The following is a 20,911-nucleotide window of genomic DNA, read 5'->3' as shown; positions in this document are numbered from 1 at the left end:
TTAGCCAGAGGTGGGTGTGATATTGGGTTGCTAGTTAAAATCCCATCCAGAGTATTGTGTCTTATGTGTGGGTTCCGTGACTATCTGAGTCTGTACGAAACCTTACAGATTATCTAACATAAAAGTACATTATTTTTTTATGAGTTATAAATGAACATTAAAATCCCCTAATAAAGAGGGGGAGTCCAAACAGGATTTCATAAAAGATTGTAGGCCTTGAATAAATAGGGATTTGGGCCCAGGCTGCCTATAGAGGAGCAGACCAGGGAAGGATACCGCATTCCTTATTTTGATGTTGAAAGTCATGGCTTTAGCTCCTGAAAACAGGGTGGGCTCAAAGATAACCTTGAGACCTGTAATAATAGGAATCTCACCACCCATTTGTCCTGACCTGGGCACACTGGCTAATGAATATCCAACTGGTAGCACTGTCACCCAGTCTGGTTCGGACGTAGCAGTGGCCCACGTTTGAGTGAGAAAAACCATGTCAGGATCTGATGTCTGCAACAGGCATTCTAGCTCATACTTTTGATAACTGATCTAGCATTAAGCAGGATAGCGGTTAGTGTTCCTCTCTCAGATTGTGGTGCGTTAGTAACCCCAGTAGAGGTAAAGCATGAAGGAATAGAGGATGTACTCTAGTTGTTCACTACCTAGGCAATGCTCGTTAGATAGGCAGCCTCCTCGGGGTAAGCTATGGGCCGGGGTGGTGGCAGGGAGATTACTGGCTAAGAGTGAGTAATTAAAACGGGGGCAGAACAAGGTGCGATTGTTCCTATCCCCAACTATAAAAGCGATGGTGCCACACTTACCCTTGCTTAGCTGTTCCTTAATATAGGTTAAATGACAAAACGGGCAGGGGTCCTGGCGCATTCAGGGCTTGCCTTTGCCACGCCGGCGGGACGCGTCCGCTGCACAGTCGCATCAGCATTCTTGATCACTGCGGTCCCTTGACTTTTGACACTGCATTTAAACACATCTTAGTTGCAGTGGATTCGTGCACTAGGTTCCTTTGGGTTTGGCCTCAACATAGTGCTGACGCTCGAACTTTCATTAAACATTTGCATGTCTGTCGGGACATTTGCTTGTGGCACCTTCTGTTTTCACCAAGGTCCTGCGTTTGTCTCCAACTTTTACCGGGAGGTGATGAAGTCTCTGGGGGTGCAGCTGCAATATTCCTCTCCATACCGGCCCGAGGGCAATTCAGTTGTGAAGCAATCTTTGACAGCTAGAGTCTAAGGTACTGGCAGGGGCTGGCTGACTCATTTGTACGGAGTCCACGTGCAATAAATCTCCCTAGAAGATCTCTGGGTGGGCAGCCCCCATACGAAATGCTCTTTGGCATTATAATGTCTGTGCCAGACCTTGACTGTCTAGACGTTGTGGTGGCTGCCTCAACCTTTGACGTAGATGACCATTGTGCTATGTTACAGGATCTACAAAAAACCTGCGATTCGAAAGAGAGCCCAGTTGTCCCCTTCTGCTGATCCAGCTGTGCCGATTCCGGTTTCTTGCTGGCTTCCAAAAGTGGGAGATGTGGTCCGTGAAAAGGAGGAGAACAAAAAAGAATTTGGTCCATCCTACCGTGCACCGGTCAGTCGTTGGTTTGAAGGGCACCAGCACTGTGATCCTGCCTCCTTTACCTGGCTTTTAGGAGAATAGTTACATTTCAAGCGAACATGTTAAGTTACACCATATGGCCGATACTGAATAGAATGCCATAAAACATTCCACGTCGAGAACTTTCACTGAACCGGATGTCGTCTGTTTCTTTGACTACTCCCCAGCAATTACAAGGGGAGATGGAAATGTTAATTGATTTAGGACTAGTTTTTCCTTCTACATCCACATCTGCAGATATGAAGTAGGATTCTCCTCCAGTTGATGTCATAATTGACATTCCTGAGAGTACCATACCTGAAACATCTGATGTAGCACATCCACCATTGTTTCAGCTGGGGTCCAGTGGATTTTAATAGGTCCTCTAGCACATCTTCCTCGTCATCTTCTGTGCTGGAGACCCTTGCCCGTACCAGTGTCTTCATTTTCTGGTTCAAATAGACTCACTTAGTCCCACCCTGGACATATATTTTGATGGTGCTTACGATGAAATTCCTCTTCATGTGGATAAGATTTTTGACTGTATTTTTCCTGCTCATTAACGGCCATTATTTACCTGAACGCTCTGCTGTGAACTTTGACGGAGTTCTGGCCCCACACACATCGTCCCACATAATGAAAAGAGACCAGACCCGTGTCAATATATCAGCATTCCCTATTGTTGACAGTATTGTCTGGGACAAAGTTGCCTTCGATATTCATGACCCGACGTAAACTTTGAACATTCCATACGTCTTCTGTGTTTCCTTAGGAGATGTGATCTTGCCCGACATCCATTCTGATGACTGGGATGTTCATGCTGTTCATTCGTTATTCTCAGATTTAAAACATTATGCTGCATTTGACACTGAAGATTTATATTTAAATTCGGCAAATTACGCAGATTTATTTTGTTATCAGCATTATTGCCATCATTTTTTGCGCAAGACAAAAACAAACAGAGACCCTTTTTTTAATAATACCCGATGGGAGCATTCTTCAATACCATTACTGGGAAGTTCGAAAACCCCACAAAAATATTTTTCTGGTTACAATCTATCCGACCCACAGTCCTATTTTTTTAAATTGAAGATGCTAACAAACTAAACTAGTTTACTCCATGTCCTTAAGGAAGGATTTGTCCGTGAAGGGTTATGAGCATTGGAAGGACACAATTGATTTAAAATCCATTTGGGGTGCTAAAGACTGACAAGTGCAGGGCACAGAAGCTTTGCATTGCCTAATCGCAGTTCACTAACCACCTCTGCAGGCCCTTTGCAGTTCCTTCGCAGATAAGGACCATGTCTGAGAGATTCCCCTGACGCTGCGCCGACTGGAACTTCAGGTCCCAATGCAGAGTCTGCATACATCATCGGGAATTTTTCTTTTTTTTTACCAACAAGACGCAGGAGGCCATGAAGACCAGCAGCCTCAGAGTCAGCCTCACTGAAATCCAGGATAGAGACTGAAACATCTCTATCATAACCTGAATATCCTGGACTCGCTGCTCGGGAGGATAACCCAGAAACTACACTATGTCAAGAACAGCTCCAAGGAAAGAGATTCAGAGAATGAGTCGGGTCTGACTTCGGCACGTTTAGAAAGAAGGCCAGCGAATTCAGGAGGTCCCCGTAGTCTGGAGATGGGAGACGACAGCCTGGGGCGAAGACACCTTTAACAGCCAGTCGTCTAGGTAGGGGAAAATTGAAATCCCTAACCTGTGCGGATGAGCTTCCACCACCGCCATCACCTTGGTGAACACCCGAGGGGCGCTGGTAAGGCCAAAAGGTAGCACGGTAAACCAAGAGATGTGTGGCCTACCTTGAACCGCAGGTAATACCTGTGGCCCAGCCGGATGGGGATGTAAAAATACGCATCCTTCAAGTCCAACGCTACCAGCCAGTCTCCTAGTCTAGAGCAGACAAGACCTGAGCCAACGTGAGCATCTTGAACTTCTTTTTGAGGAATACCTTGATATTCTGAAGATCTAAAATGGGTCGTAACCCTTTGTTCTGCTCCTCGCACCCCTTGGGAAGTCAGCACAAGACAATGGCTAGGATAAGGTTGGCGCAGCAGGAAACTCCTTCTGTTACCAAGGAAGGGGCGAAAGCTAGACTGGCCATGTGGTGTTTCTGAGAGGGCCAAGGATATGGGCGTAGCACAAGAGTCCTTGAAGCGATCAAAGGAAGTCTGCCTTATCTCCAAAGAGACGAGAACAGCCATCAAATTAGCCTGGACATCGCCTGAGAAGCCAGATGTTTTTAGCCTAGCGTAACGCCGTAAGGCCACAACGACAGGATTACTCTACCAAACGAGTCAGTTGTGTCAAGGCCACACCTAATGGTGAATTTTGCAGCATCTCTCCCATCCTTCACTGCTTGGGAGTACACAGCCCGGACCTCCTCCAGGACCAGTGGCAACACTTGCACAACAGTTTCCCAAAGGGAGTGGGAGAAACGGCCCAATCAGCATGCAGTATTCATCAAATGAAATGCAAGGCTGGCGGAAGAAAACATTCTCCCAAGTGTTCCAGCCTCTTGGAGTGCCTAACCGGGGGGCAGATGGGAATACACCATGAGAAGTCGAAGCCTGCACCACCAAGCTCTCAGGGGTGGGGTGTCATTCACAGGAGCCCCTTTGCTAAGCTGGTGCCACATACCTAAAAAGACATCAGTAAGTGCCTCATTTAAGGTCAATAAGGGTTCAGAGGGGGAAGTCCCAGGCTGGAACACTTTGGTCAGAAGATTAGTCCTGACCTGCACAGTGGGCACCTCCAGTCCAAGGACCTCAGCTGCTCTCCTTACCACCATGGCATAAAAAAAACCTCCTCTATAGCCACTGTTGGCAGAGAGAGCATATCAGTATCCGGGGATGTGTGCAGTCCACAGATACCTCCTGGTGTGCTAAAGGGTCCATCGACCCCTCCCAGTTCTCTCCTATACCTGAAAAGCCCTGAAAATGACCAGGCGATAACATAGAACCTCTGGGTTCTACCGGCGCCAGAGTCTGCGTCTAGCGATGCTAATCTAACTCCCAGTCATTGGGGATAAGGATGGGGCTGGCACCGCTGGTGGGCGCCAGTGGCATAGACTTCGGGTCCGATGCCGAGGAAGGTCACGTAGCCGCGACCGGCATTATCCCAGATCCATGAGCTGACCGCATCAAATCTGATGGTGCCCCTTCCGACTCGTGGGCTTTGAGGGCTCACCAGTGGGGTTTGCCTGCTCAAATACGCGGCGCATAGCCTCGTAAAATTATTTTATTCAAGTGGGGTTCACTCCAGTTCCCAGGAATGGAGGGAGGCACCGAGTCGGCCCTGGTTACGCAGAACCGGGCCTAGAGTGTCGGTGTTCCTTACCTGATCAACAGACGATAGTTGCAGTCTGCTTAGACTTCTTTTTCTTGGGCCTGTTCCCAGTGTCCCGAAGACCTTGAGTGGGGCTCTGGGAGCGGTCCTGCGACCACCTCTTCTTCGATCAGGAACGGGATCTCTGTGGAGTCTCACTAGCCGGTGTCAACTGCCGGGCCGCAAGGAGCTTCATAGCCCACTCCCGAAAGACCTTCGGAGTCATGGCCCGACAGACTGAGCACGACTGAGTCGTGGTTGTACTTGAGACACCAAAGATATATGAAATGTGGGCGCAGTGACAGGTGCCACACGGTTTAAACCATGTCTTTCTAGAAGACATCCCTCGACACACCCAAAAAGTTTTGGTTTAGAAAAAGTTGTAACAAAACTGCCAAAAAGCGACAGAGGGGTAGCTCGTCCCAGATCGGCGGTCGACTGGCACAAAAAGAAAAGGACTGACATCCGCGCTCCTATAGGTGAACGTGACGTCATAACCGATGCAGTCACGTGGAGCTGAATAGAGCCACCCGACGGCGCACGCACGGGGTACTGCTCACACAAACGTTTTGTGATCCAGTCTGACACATGGTGAATTCAAAGATAAGGAATCTGCGGCTAGAAGTCTGTATCAGATAATTACAACAAACAGCTCATCAAGGTTCGAGAATTAAAACTACTCGTATATATTGTGTTCTGATCCTTTGCAGTCTTGTTCACACTAAAAGCACAACTGCACTTGATCTTTTTCAATTAGATCAAGTGTGTGGTCGAGAAGGAAAAATAACACATTTCCAGGAGGTATGATTTTACATTTCTTACCTGTTTGAGTTTCTTCTTTTTCTCTTTTATAGATAATGTTTTGTCCTTAATAATGTTTTCTAAAAGCTCCTCCATTGCCACCTGTGAGGTAGACCGTTTCTGTTCTTCAAACTCCTGGGCACTTATCTGTTTACAGAATGAATAGGTTGGGAGCATTGCATTCACTTCTGTCGCTGGATGTGTGATCTAAAAAGCAAAACACTTTATTCAGGATGCTCTACTAGTTCGTAAAAATATATACACTTAAGTTCAATTGCATCTTAATACAACCCAATCATGGTATACCATAAAATTACCACAACCTCTCTCCTCTAAACCATCGCGTATATACACGAAAGAGCAGAAGTACATCTCTGGCAGATGCACTGAGAGAGGGTATCCGTTATAGGATGAGAAGCCTTTAAATAGACCGATATAGAAAGCGCGAGAGAGACATATGTTACCTTTCCTTGAACTGTAACTTACCTTTAACTTTTTTTTCCTGTGAATTTAATGTTTTATTTTACGATGTACAGCAATTACCGGTTATGTACCCATTCTGTGCTTGTGTATGGGCTTTGGCCAAGACCAGCACCACCAAACACCATGCGACCGTGCGCAGCAAGGGTTGGCAACAGGGCCTGTCTACTCTTGCAACAAGCATAATTTAGCTAGCTGCCAAATTTCATCCAGATTTAACCAACGGCACCAGAGTTAATTAAACTTTTTATGCGCCAGTTATCTTTGTGCCCCCTTTGACTGATCTACCTAAAATGTGATAACGAACAGAAAGCTAAACATCTGCCAAACCATGTGTCTGCCACAATTTAATGGATCTGCATGAAATTTGGCAAAAATAGTAAATCGAACATAGTTAACTACAACTCTCACCCTCGCCATGCACTCCTATTCACCCCACATAATAAACATCACTAATAACATCTGCTGTGACATCATTGATAATATCACTTCAACATTTGCAATAAAATTATTCATGACAAAACTGTGCATGGCAGGGGCGCGAGTTACAGTTACTTGAGACAACTGGTGAATTTCAGTGGTTTTGTAAGTTTAAAACGGCATGTTTTAACTGACATTTTTGCCTAACTATAATGTCCCTTGAGCTTTAATTTTTTCCAGTGAATTTTTCAGGTTTTTAAAAAAATGCAAAGTAAAATATCATCACACCAAACTAGAACATTGGTTTCTTTTCTCCAATTATTCCTTTTTTTTTAACATTACAAGGCCCCTGGGAACCCATTCCAGAGGACTTGTCATTGTTTTAAGGGAAAGGAGAGCGTGCCCACACCCCTTCCCCATACATGGCCCTGGGGACCGCATCCCCAAGGGCTTAGATTTAGTTGCCATAGGTGCGGCAGTCCTTTCTGGGACCTACAGCAATTAGAGGTTTAGGGGGAGCAGCAGTACGGCAGGAGTTGGCTGCATTTGTTTGTTCCCACCCATTCTGTCTGTTTAAACAAACTGAAGTTCTCCCTGACCGCTCTCTCTGGGAGGGAAACAGCAGTGCCTGGGGGATGGGGTCCCTGGGACACTGCTGCCTTCGGGCCAAGGAAATTCTGATCCTTCGGGCACTGGATGGCTCAGGTAGGAGGGGCCCCCATGCCTTCCTCCCCAAATTAAAAACGATTTGGCTCTGGGGATGGTGTTTCCAGGGCCTTGAAAAGGCTGATGGAGGAGGGCTGCACGCCCTTCTCCCTATTATAAATATATCTGTCAGGGGGATTGGAGGGGGGAGACACTCACCATGCATTGCTCCTAGCCTCACATATTAAATTACTCAATGCATTTTTAATGATTGCATTTATTACATCCCTAATGAGATCTGAAATTACATAATTAATAACAGTGTATGGCGGCAGTGTGAGTTAGTTATTTGAGGTAATTATAAGTGGTAAACTTCAGTTTTTTTTTTTTATTTAAAACGTTAACTTTTCAATTACATTTTACCCAACTATGTCACTTTTTTTGTGTGAATACACAGGCTTATCTGGCTGGATTTCTCCTACTTTAACCCTTTCTAGTCCACACTGAAAAACCCTTTGAACACAGTTTCAAAAACTATTGAACTGATTTACAACAAAACGAGCAAAAACGCTTCCTGTAAAGTTCTACTTCCATGTCAAGTTTGGTTCAATTTAGTTCTTTTTTTTTTTTTAATTCTTTAGCACTGAGCAAAGATTACAGTGGCATTTAAAATTGCAAAAGTCACGTTTTTGGTACCCCTATTTATACCCACCCATCATGGATCTGCACGAAACTGGTCAAGGCCATCTTTCTCTAACTGTGCTAAGATTAGGAAAACACAAATGCTTTTCAATGGATAATCTGACAGAAGCATAAATAGATGGCTATCACCAGTGTGGAATAAATTATATATTTTACATTCCCTATCAAGCATAAATCTATGTATCAAAATAATTCAGAAACTATCAGCACGCCACACAACCTCAAAATCTGCTAATGATTTCTGAGAACAGTCTATTCAGTGCGAGCAATGATCGACTTAGCAGCTCATCAGACAAAGTAAACTGGAGTGATTTGGGAAAATACGATGCACTACTAAAATCCCTAACATGATCTATAAAATTATACTACTGAAAAAGTCTCTTATCTTTGGTAACTATATGGTGGATACACTATGGGCAGATTCCAATAACGCTCCTTTCTTTGCCAGGAGGTTGGGTCACAACTCCATCTTAGCTAAAGAACCACCACCACGGAAAAGATGTCACAAGTTGAACAAAGTGCCACCTCAACACATGAACATCAGTTCCTCATCCTACCCTCCCGCCCCAAACACCCTCAGAAGTGGACATGACTGACAGAAATGTTCCTGTATGGAACTAACTTTCGATCTTTTAAAAAAAAAAAAACAATTATAATTTTGTATGACCATGGCTGGGTGGTTTGGTGAGGAATCTGCAAACAGATCGTGTCCAGTGTCCATATGAAAGGTAATTTGGTGAATGCTTCTACTTGCGGATTGCTGTCCTCTTGAATCAATTGCCAAGCAGCATTTCTGTGAATCTAAGGAGATGATTAAACTACAGAAAGTCCTGCAGCACATATCTGGCAAAATGGCCATCACTGAGTCTAGGCAACAATGCCTGGTGAAGCTACAGACCTAACTTCACTCTATAGCCTGGCAAATATCCAGTAGGGGAATATACATGGTCAATGCCAGAGAAGCAGCCTTCACCCTGGAATGGGCTCTCAATGTCCTTGGCAGGGCTTTTTTGGGGCAAACATTTGATATAACACCCAATCCAGCAGGAAATGGTTTGCTTCTAGATCACCGAGCTTTTCTTGGAACCATCATAGCTAAGCAAAACTAATGATCAATACAGTCAATGAGGTCTTGCTGATGTAAAAACGAAGGACCATTTGAGGATCTAGGCAATACACTAATTCCTCCTTTTTGTGGGGACAAGGAGGTGGGTTAACTTGATGCACTGACCTACGTCAAACAGGAAGACAGCTTTTAACACAGAAGCCTTGGTCCTAAGAACCAGCGTGTCTGGAGAAACCATTATTAAAGAAGGATGAACAGACAGGGCCTGCAGATCAAGAACACAGTCTTCAATGTGAGCAGTCACAAATGCAACTATGAATAGGCTCAAAAGAGAGAACCATGAAAAACGTCTGCATCAAATTTAGGTCACACTGAGTCATAGGAAAGAGAGAAAGGGGGACCAAACCAGCCAACCCCTTCAATAAAACAACCACAAAAAGGTTACAGCTGATCCTAGTAAACACGAGAAGACTCAAATGAGCAAACAAATATCACCCAACTGTGCCCACAACAAAGCCTTGTTGGGTCAAGAAAAGCTGTGCTCAATCTCCAAGACTGACAGCGGAGGCTCTGGAAGTTTGAATGCAGGAGCCGCTCCCTTGATGCAGCAGGATGTCCAACCAAAGTGAACACATAAGCAGGGGGTACATGAACAGGCAAAGCAGATCAGAGTGCCGTAGGCACTGTAGGCAATTCGGTGCACCCCAAGTTAATTTGTGCACAGTCTTCTACAGTTTCCTCAGAAACTGGTGAATCAAACGAAGCAGAAATGTGTAGTGGAGATGAATCCCATTTCAGATCAAGGAGGTCTCCCAGGGCTCCTTGAAGTGGAACTTTTAGGGCATAGAACAGCAGGCAGTGCTTGTTCTCATGCATGACAAAAACGTCCAACAGAGAAGAACCCCTGAGGGTGAAGATGGACTGCCCACTTCAGGGTGAAGATGCCATTTTTGGTTGGTAAGTCATTGGTCAGTGGGCAAGCCTGAGCCCGTCACCACGGCCTAAAAGTGTCCAGTAACAAGGGACATGAGCCCATACCACACTTCTTGGTATACTATATTGCAGTTGGGTTGTTTGTGGATACCTGAAATGACCCAGAGAAGATGACGGGCAGGAGTGCCTTAGGGGCCAGGTAGGCTGCAAGACGTTTGAGCAGGTTGATGCAAGACTTTGCTCCAGGGCAGTCAAAAGGATTTTCCGCTCCGGCACTTAGAGATGACCTCCCTACCTGAGGTAGGAGACATTGGTCACCATAGTGACCACTGCTGGCAATAAAGGTTCCTGAATGTCATGTGATTAGTTATCATGCACCGCCACCAGGAAAATCAGATGTCATCAAGTATTCCCCAATGCTGAGAGTGGAATTTTAGACAAGATTCAAGTAGTGAAAAGGACCGAACGTACTGGGTGGACAAGGCTGAAGAATAGCTTCCTCCAAAAGCATCAGAATCATAGCCTTGGGGAGGTAAGAAGGCCTTTACACAGACAGGGTCCAGCTCCGTCCTGATGAAGAGGAGACACTGTTCTAGAGGAACAACATGTAGAGGAGAGTAGAAAATCCCAGGTCAAAGAGCAGGGAAATTGTGGCCTGCAGTTGTTCAGACACCATTTGCAACAAGCCCACCAGCAATCCTTTCTTGAGGTATGGCTAGACAATCCCCCAACAATGAAAATGTGCTTCAAACATTACTTTTGAGAGAACTCATGATCCAGAGAGTAATTTAAATGGGAGGACTACAAATTGGTAGGGGTGAACTCCTCTAAGACCATCATAATGTGAGTGAAAAAATGGTTACTGCAAATCGAGTAACACCCTTCAGTCTTCCAGTTACAGGTCCAGCAGAAATTGCACCAGAGATAATCTTGAACTTGTTCATGTAGAGGAACACGTTCAGCAAGCAAAGATTCAGAATGGAAAAGTGGCCTTCATTTGTCTTGGGAACAAGAACAGTATCCTTTCCCATGTCGTTCTCTGGAACCAAATCTATGGACATCACACTGCAAAATCAAAAAAGTCACGTCAAATATTAATTTTTCTCTCAGGATGAGCAGTTGATTCAATGGCTGAAGGATCTTTACGTCTTAGAGCTTTGACAATGACAATCAGACTTTGGAGTTACTTTTAGAAATTCTGCATTTGTGGTCTGTCGTGTGTTTTGTAGGTGTTACTGCCTTAACCATTGCTGAAGTGAGACAATTCTCTGCCATCTCCAAAAGTCTTGGTACTAAGGGTTAAAGTGGATTTGGGGACGCTCCTTGTTGAAGAATATCAAAATTAAAAACGGATGACAAAGGTTTCTCAATTGGTATGTTTAGCTTTGCTGCCCTTCTGGCCAGATCCTAATAAAAAGTTAGATCATCATCTATTGGTGGCAGACTGGAGGGAGACTGAGCTGGCGATGTAGTGATATAAAAATATATATCTATATTAGTACATGGAGATTCAAATCTAGCGCGAGATTTAGTGCCCCTTGTTGGCAAAGGCCAAGGAAATGAGGTGTCTGTGGAGACTGTTTCCACATGCGTACAGGTGACACTGAAGCAGCGTTTAGACATTTTTCTGGAGGTGCCCAGTATAAAGGCTTTAGAGGGGATTGTAGCGGATCAATGAAAGGTATTATTGGTGTGATTGGATAATACAGCTAGGACGAGAGTCCGGAGCTGTAGCTTGTCAACCAGGACAAACAGATGTTTCTGCTCTGCCTCTCTTTCCAGGAGTGGAATGTTAGTCTAAAAGTGAAGAGATAATCACCCGAGAGTAAATAGATTGTACAGTGGAAGGAGCTATAAACCAGGCCCTAGAGACTCAGGAAAAAAGGTGTACTTATTTTCTATTACATGTGGATGGTGGTTTTGTCAATGAAGAACGAGGTCTCCTCAACAGTGATGTCTATAAAAAAATGGTGTCAATTTTTTGTAATGTTTGTGTGTTGACAATGTGTGGACAGCGAGTAGGTAAGTTCTGATTGCCTTGACATCACAGATTGTGATCTCAACTTCCATCTTCAGTAACGTGGAGGTTGCCGTCGATCAACTTCGATCTTTGGGAACATTGAAAACACTGTACTCAACTAATTCTCTCCTACCCCTGTGGGCCTTAGTAGTAGGCTGAGATGCTGATTTTTACAGTCTATTCTTCCTCGTCTCTTCTTCAGCCCTCATGTCTTCCAACATGTCTTAATTTTATACCTTCTCTGTCCTTTAAAGTACTGACATTTCTGCAGATGTCACATTCATGGACAGAATGAACGGTAGGAAGCACACCATGTACACTCTATGTGCATCAATAACAGCCTTTTATCTTCCACAGGAGGTGCACTTTGAGAACAGATAAGGTATTTTTTACTGGAAAACAATTTAATGTCTCGGAAATAAACGGTCTCACTTGAAAGCGGACCAAAAAGTTGAGTGAAGACAAGTTAATTGTTTTTCCTGCCTAGAAAATATAAAGTTTTAAAGTAAAAAAAAGCCTTACAGGCATCCTGAGTTTGTTCTATAGCGAGCCGGAAAAAAGAACGGTGTCAGAAAGGCCAGTACAGGGCATTGTGGGATGGGCGGAGTAGGAAACTTAATTGATTTTGGGGGTGGGTGGTGACGGCATACCTAAATGAATCATCACAACCATTGTCATGGTGAACCCTTAAAGTCAATAAATTAATGCAAGTTAAGCCCCTGGATAGCTTTGGTACAGAGCAAACAGGGTTATCCTACGTAATGTCTAAAGTATTTATGCAGTACCAAAACAGTAATAAAGTGAAAATGCAAAACAATAAAAATCCCAAATCATATTAGAAAAATAAACTTCAATAAACAAAATGATAAACATCCAATAAGGTGAACAGGACATAGTATTCCTACTTAAAATAAAAAGTCATAAGTGGCACTGATAGTCAATGGACCCAGTAAACCAGGACATACATGCAATTTGAGCCTGACCACCATGGAGCCAGGTCAGATACAAGGAGTTTCATCCTGGTCAAAGATTTTACCTTCTGATTTGATTCTTTGAGTCCCAATCATCACAGGAGTATACATCTAAAGCCCCCCAAGAGCACAAGGGAGGCGGTTAAAGACTCACAGGCTATCAGGCAGAGACCAAAAGCAGGGTGCCGTCCAAGTTCAGTTGCCACTGATCAGCTGGGAAGTTGCAGGAAAGGCCTCTTGTAAGTTGTATCTCTGTAGCTTGAATGGGTCAGTCTATGGCCCTTGGAGTACATGTTCTTTTGGGTAAAAGGGGGAGCAGGGCCAGTCCTTCAGGGCTCCTCTCAGGTCACAAACAGCAGGTCCAGCCCGGTTCTGTTCTTCCTCAGGTCCAGCAGTTCTCTGAAATGGTTGCCTGGAGGTGTCAATTGTAGGAAGCTGCCTCTTTTTGCACAGTATACCTCTTTCTGGTATACTATTTAGAGTCTAGGTATCCCTTATCAGCAGATAGGGGCTTGCTCTAGCAATCCCTAGGTGCTCACTTAGAGGGTAGTGTGATCGAGCAGCCTTAAGCTGATCAGAGAAGAGTGCTAGACATCTGCTGCATGCATCCAGTCAAGAAATCATACACACGACTCAATAAGGAGATCCACACCAATTTATAAAAATAACACTCATCTTTATATAACTTTAGGCACCAAGATCATAAAAATCAGGTAAGTACGTTTCAAGTTTGGAATATTTACAATTTTTAAAAGTCAACAGTGCAATTTCTGGACCGGTAATGTTATCCTATGGAGAAAAGGAATACTGCATACAAGTACTTAACAGCGACTTACAGGACCAATCTTCCAGATTTAAGGTGAGTATAGGGCAGGGTCCAAGGCACTGCAACAGGATACCTCAGCAGCACTGGAGCAACCAGGTGTTTTTCAGCATCGGGTGCCCATGTAAGTATATGGGGATCAATTAGGTCACAAAGAGGCTGCAAGCTGGGAATGGGGGACCTGTCTGGCTGAACCAACAAGGGGGCTCAGGTCTCAATGGTAGGGGACATAAGGACACCTCTGGTCGTCTTCTCCTCAGGCCGGGTGCAGAGGTGTTCTCAGATATTGGGTTTTCACGAGCAGAGACTCAAGAAGGGTCTGCACAAAGAGGCTGCAAGTGCCATCGGGAAGTCCACTTTTGGCAATCTCAAAGAAGGCTTTGTCTCTGGAGGGTTTCGGGACCACGCAGGCATCATTGGTCCACTAAGACTCTGGCTAGGGGGCACCGATGCAGTGGTGCTTGCCGGTGTCAGCGGTCTAGTGTCCACACAGTTCTTCTGAGGTGCCAGCAGGATGCAGGGGAGAAGCGCCACTACTCCACGAGAGTTCCTGGGTCTTGGGTGTGGCAGTCCTCATAGGCTTTTGGACGTACAGCATCTGGAGGAGGAGTCTTCTTTAGCACAATTGTCGTGGACAGCAGACAGGCCAGTAGGGCTGGCGCCAAGTCAGTTGCTGGTCCTCTGTTCTAGCTTCTGCGGCTCTTCAGTGTACTTTCAGGTCAGCAGGATCTGATTTCCTGGTGCCAGGGGCTCCCCAAAATGCTAGATTTAGGGGTGTTAGAGGAGTGTAGGGTAATAGTGAAAGGGCTGCTTACCCATGGGGTTACTACACCCCTATATGACCAATTCCTATTGGACGTCGTCATAACCCTGCCCCAGAGTTCCTAATTATGTCATCATCAAGACGCAGACTTAATTTTTGTGTCCACATCAGGTAGCCCACCTTATGGGTGGAACCAGCCTAAGGGTGAACACGCCTCTCCGACTACTAATTTTCCCACCTGTCCAGGTGCCAAATGGGCCCTGGTTAGGGGGGCTGGCGTCCCTTCACCTCTGAGGGAAGTCAGATTCGCATACCAAGGGCTGCGGGCTCTTTGAAGCTCCCCAAGTTGGAATGTTAATTTACAGGACATCCTGCTGGAGGGGGTGTAAAACACATTTTGCCGGAGGAGGCTTTGTTCCTAACCTCCCAGGAGCGGGAGCTCTCACTACTAAGGATCAGAAACTTGTCTGTGGTGGCAAGCTGGTCAGGACCAGTTAGCCAGCACACTAGTAGTTAGTAGGTTTCCAGGGGGCACCTCTAAGGAGCCCTCTGGGTGCATGTTTTAATAAATCCATCACTGGAATTAGTGTGGGTTCATTAATAGAAGATGTTTGATACCAAACATCTTTAGTATCAGTGAGGCCTTCATTTAGATAGGGAACTCGTTTTTACCAGTGTCTAACACATGTACTTAAAATGGCTTCTCTGGTCACTTGTAATCTCGAAGAATTGACTTGGACATTACAGGGACATATGTGCTCCAGGAGATATGTCCACACATGTAGAATATTGCATCCTGGCATAGGGCTGTTAGGCCTGTATTACAAGTGGCTTACCTACACTGCATGCAGTGTCTGTAGGCATGGCACACAGGGATATGTGCCATGTTGTATTTCACTTTTGTCTGCACCAAGACATAGCCAACAATGGTAGTCTGCATGAGTTGGGCAAGTGGTCTCTTACGGTAGCACAATAAATGCTGCAGCCCCTAGGGAACCTCTTTATTACCCATGCCATAAGGTACCTGGGGGTACCATTTACTAGGGACTTACAGGGGTGCCAAAGGTATTGCCAATTAAGGAAACAATTGTACAGTTTCAGGGAAAGAGATCTGGCACTAGGGACCTGGATAGCAGGAACCCAGCACTTCGCCAAAATTGCATCCAATAGCACCCAAAAAGTAGAAGTGACAATGTCAAAAAGGAGCACTTTACTACGCCACATTAATGCCTGGCACAAACAAACGGGTGGGAATAATTCCTGGGCCCACCCTAATCAACGGGATAAATGTTGCAGAGCCAACCCTATCCCACTTTGGGCATTTTCAACATGGCAAAAGTCTTCAGCCTCACTGAACTTGGGTTCTGGAGGGTGTGTGTGTGTGTATATATATGTGTGTGTGTATATATATGCGTGTGTATACGTCTGTGTGTATGTGTGTGTGTGTGGGGAGAGAGTGCTATAGTAATCATAATGTCCTTCAATTTCCAACAGAAAAATCCAGTTTGAAACCGCCATTGTCCACCCATAACACACAGAGACAAAATGCTTGTGGAACAAACACAGGGTTTTCCAGCAAACAGGAGGTGAATGCACAAGAACTGTCTTTCCATCCTGCTCTCTTCTTATCAAGTGTGCTCCAAGTGTTATATATAAACCAAGCAGACCTGTCCAGCAGGATTTGCCACTGAAATCTCAGGGGATGCTGTTGTATCTTAACATCTGGCAGCCTGCATGCTGCTTTAGCAACAGAGTCTGCATTCCATAGGGTAACCATGGGAATGGAATTTTGGGGATGCCAGCAGCAGAGAGTGTGTTGGCAGTTGCGGCAGAGGAGGCGTCTGGGGGTTGTTCCTACCAACTTTAATAAATACTTCTTTACATCACCCAAGTCTGCGCGTCTTAAAAGTGGCGAACGAGGATGGGATCTGAAGCAGACTGACCCAAGAAGAATTTGCGAGCCAGCAACCCCCAGATGAACCAGAGGCACAGAGTGACTGTCATCGCGTTCCCTGCTACTGGTTTTTCGAGGATATTCCAAGCATCCTTGAATGAGAGAGGAATTGCGGTGCTGTATGAAACTACAGGCAAACACTTGTGAAACGTGTGCGCTGTGTGTGCCAAAAGAGAAGAGGTTGGCCCCAACGAAGAAATTCCACGGTGTGTACTGTGAACTGGCAGGACAATTTCAGTTGAAGTGAGCGACGGAGACGCGTGGTTTCGACGTCGCGTCCTGAGGTTGGAGACGGGCAGTGGAGGACAGGTTAATGGAGCGGCACATTGATCTTAAGCAACAGGTTCGTTTTGGTTGAATTACAGTGTACTGTTGTGTGGGCACGTTTTTGCTCCCTGAGAGAGCGGAGTTTGAGAGACTAGGTGTCTATCGGTGAATTGTCGGCAATCGGTTCACCGTTCAAACGTTGCCATTCAAAACAAATTGAGCTTACCTTCAAATGTAATTGTTGTTCACGATCGTAATCGCTGCCATGGATACGCATCGCGTGGGACCGGCATAGTTGTGGCTCCTCGTTCCCCGCGTTCTCGTTCCCTGTGTCCGAGGCACGCAATGCATCATGGGAGCGTCAGCGCGTCATGACGCATGAATCATCGAGTGTCGAGGATCACAACACGACGTTGCCATGACAACCAGCTTACAGGCTGCAATGAGTGCGCAAAGGAAATCGCGGTGAATAAAGAAGCTGCAACGAATTCACAGAGGTAGTCTGGGCGGAAACAGAAGAATACAAGGAAAAACTGACAAGTGAACAAAAGTACCCAGACATAGAGCAGGAACAAAGTTTGTATTACGCTGCACACTACAGTTTAAAGAAAGTGCTACTTTGGACCACAGAAGATGATGGTGACTGTCAGTTGGGTTGTTATTTTGTTAACCATATCACGTGTTTTAAAACTATTAAGTTTTACCAAAATTTACCCAGAATACCACACACACGGAAGTTTTGATCACAGTTAACCAAATAATAATAATATCATCCCAAGCAAAATTGATATGTCATCCATTATTGCCCCGCCTAAATTTTTACAGAACCCCGGAGAACCCACATTACCTTGGGAGGATTGGATTGGATCCTTTGAAACCTACTTGGAAGCAATTGGTGGGGAGGATTTCCTGGCGTCACGAAAAGTAGCAATATTAAAACACAATTTAGGCACAGAGGGTAGGAAAGTTTTAAAAACTTTACCCATTAGTACCATTCCTAAACAATTGGTCATAGATGAAAAGACCAATGATGACGAGGGTAAAGAGGAGGGTGATACAACAGAAATACAGTATGAGGAAACCACCTCCAGTGATGAGTACATTAATGTAAAAAATGCGTTCGAAGAAAACTTTGGAAAAAAAAACAGCATAGTGGTTGAAAGGCACAAGTTTTTCTCTCGATCTCAACAACCGGGAGAAACTGTAGAACAATATATTTCTGTTTTAAGGACACTCGCAGCTACGTGTAGATTTAGAGATCTACATGAAGAAATCATAAGGGATCAATTCATAAATAGAACCAGCAACACAAAAATTCAAGAAAGGCTTTTAGATATGAATGACCCAACCTTAAAAAAAACCATAGAAATAGCAAGAAGAATTGAAAATACTTCTAAATATGTTAAGGAGTTAAGTTCAGATAAATCGTCCGATAAATCGGGTACAACCAAAGTGTGTTTGGTAGAAAAAAAAAACCAACAACATGGTAGTAAGAAAGAAAACAATAGTAGCAAAACACACTTCACCCAAAAATATAACAAAGTAGGTTACAGATGCGGTAGTACAAGACACCGCTGATTCGGAAAAATGCTATGCTGTAAAAGAAAAATGCTATAAATGTAAAAAAGTGGGTCATTTAGCACGTATGTGTAAAGCAGGATCTGTATTTAACTCAAAATGGAAACACCCTGTGAATGTTATTGATGAGAATGATGACGCTGAAAGCTCAGGAAATGAAGGAGAGGTAGAGATAATGGTCATATGTGACAATGTCATAAATGAAGTATCTGAAAGTTACAATCCACCTAAATGCGATTTAGGAATCGATGGCACCAAAATAACTGTGTGGGCAGATTCGTGTTCCCCATACACCATCATTGACAAAAGTGCATGGGAGAAAGTAGGTAGTCGTGTATTAAAAAATCCTGATGTTGAGCCGGTGGGATATTGCGGAGTTAAACTTCCACTGTTAGGCTATTTTGAATGTACTTTATCTCACAAAGGTAACACAACCACTAGCAAGGTATATGTGGTAGAAAGGGGAAGAGCATTGTTGGGATGGTGTGAACAAAAGAAATTGGGGATTACATTAAATCCAAATCACCCACAACAAGTCCTAACCACAGAGGATGCTGAAATTACCAAATGGTGTACCAAATTCCCAAAATTGTTTAGTGATAGACTGGGTTGTTTGCAAAAATTTGAACACCGAATCATACTTAAAGCTCAGAATGTACCATGTGTTCACAAGGTAAGAAGTGTACCTTTCACTTTGAGTGAAAAACTGAAATTTCTTAAGAAGAAATTTGGAGAGTTTTGGACGGTATGGACAGAACTTTCTGTGGTAAATGGAGTACTACGTAGGAACGGCAGATTGGTAGTTCCAAAGGGGTTACAAAATAGATTACTCAACTTATTACATGAAGGTCATATTGGCATGTCAGGAATGAAAAGGAAGGCCAGAGAAACATTTTGGTGGCCAGGTATGGACAAAAACAGAGGAATACGTACGTGATTGCGAGTGCATGTGTAGTGACAAAACCCACAGGGTGGAGGAGACACCAATTTCTTCAACGCATTTTCCCAGCAGACCATGGGAAAAGGTTGCAATGGACATTTGTGGTCCATTTTCATCTAAAGGAATAACTAACAAATTTGCGTTAGTACTAATCGACTACTATTCTAAATGGCCAGAGGTGGCGTTTACGAGTGACATTAAGGCACGCAATATTATTGATTTCTGTGACCAGATTTTTCGCAGAGAAGGTTGTCCAGACAGGTTACTCACAGACAATGGGCCACAATTAGTATCAAGTGAGTTCAATTCATATTTGGACGACATGGGTATCATTCATCATACCACAGCTGTTTATAATCCTAGAGAGAACGGTCTTGTAGAAAGATTTAACAGGGTGTTGAAGGACTGCATACAACTAACGGAGGAAAGTGGGGGAGATTGCAAAGAAGCAGTAAAGGAAATGTTATGGAACTATCGTACCACACCTAATTCTGTAACAAATGAATCACCTTTCAAACTCCTTAAGGGTAGACAACCAGGCACAAAGGTTACACTAGGTTGGATGTTTAAGGGATTTTCAAGACCTGTATGTACAAAGAGTTTGGAATGCAGGGTAACGAAACATCAAAACAAGTATGTGCAAAGGCACAATGAAAAAATAAGAAGGAATGTGCGTAGGTTTAACATTGGTGACTGGGTGAGAACATATACTGTGGGGCCACAAAGGAGGAGCTTATCCAAATGGTCTGTACCTAAGCGTGCAATCAAAGTTGAGGGTAACAGTGTGTGGCTAAGTGATGGCAAGGTGTGGAATACCCGTAGTGTTACCTTATACAACAAATTAGAAGTAAAAACTTGTTCATCAAAGTACAGGGACAACGACATCACCAAGGGACACGAAGAAACATGCAACGACAAGCGTGCCCGGGTGACTCCTAGATGGCTTGATGATGATGTGACTTATTGATTATTTTTGTGTATCTTGATTAGAGGGTGTATAATGATTATATACTTCATTGATGTTAGAAGTTAAAGTGTATTAGTTATTTGTTTATATTGTTCTAATGTAAGGAAAGAAGATGTGTTGTATCTTAACATTCCATAGGGTAACCATGGGAATGGAATTGTGGGGATGCCAGCAGCAGAGTGTGTGTTGGCAGTTGCGGCAGAGGAGGCGTCTGGGGGTTGTTCCTACCAACTTTAATAAATAGTTCTTTACATCACCCAAGTCTGCGCGTCTTAAAAGATGCCACAGCTCCCACTGTGAATACTCTGAAGTTCAGAGGAGTCCTCTCTGGCCATTCAGGTCAGCCTATGGATTACTCTTGGGAGACATTTCACACCTTTTTGACATTTATTCCAATGCTTATCTCTGGATGTAAGAAGATGGAGCAAATGTAAATTTGCCTCCAGAAGCTTCAGCCACAGATAAGATAATTTTCTTAAATGTGTCTTTCCTCTGCACCACTGAATTGAATTTTTAATAACTATTACAAAAAAGTGTATTTTTTAGTCCCAAGATCCAGTATTAGGATTTTCATCTATACTCTGGTTTTCCATATAGGGCAGCTAGGCCTGCCACAGTGAAAACTAGCTTTTAGAC

At 44.2% G+C, this 20,911-nt stretch overlaps 1 protein-coding gene across 3 annotated transcripts in view; it reads right to left on the bottom strand.

Annotated features, from left to right (window-relative positions):
* DEPDC1 (DEP domain containing 1) overlaps nt 1-20,911 on the bottom strand; it is a 425,665-nt gene that overhangs the window by 46,755 nt on the left and 357,999 nt on the right. For all 3 annotated transcript variants that reach the window (XM_085602294.1, XM_085602297.1, XM_085602295.1), the window contains one exon: nt 5,768-5,953. In XM_085602294.1, the coding sequence (XP_085458420.1) occupies nt 5,768-5,953 (186 nt within the window). The remainder of the gene's footprint in view (nt 1-5,767; nt 5,954-20,911) is intronic.

This window comes from Triturus cristatus, chromosome 4_2 (assembly GCF_964204655.1).
Source record: "Triturus cristatus chromosome 4_2, aTriCri1.1, whole genome shotgun sequence".
Lineage (NCBI taxonomy): Eukaryota > Metazoa > Chordata > Amphibia > Caudata > Salamandridae > Triturus > Triturus cristatus.
Note: the sequence above shows the minus strand (reverse complement) of the source record. Positions and strands in the feature narration are given on the sequence as shown.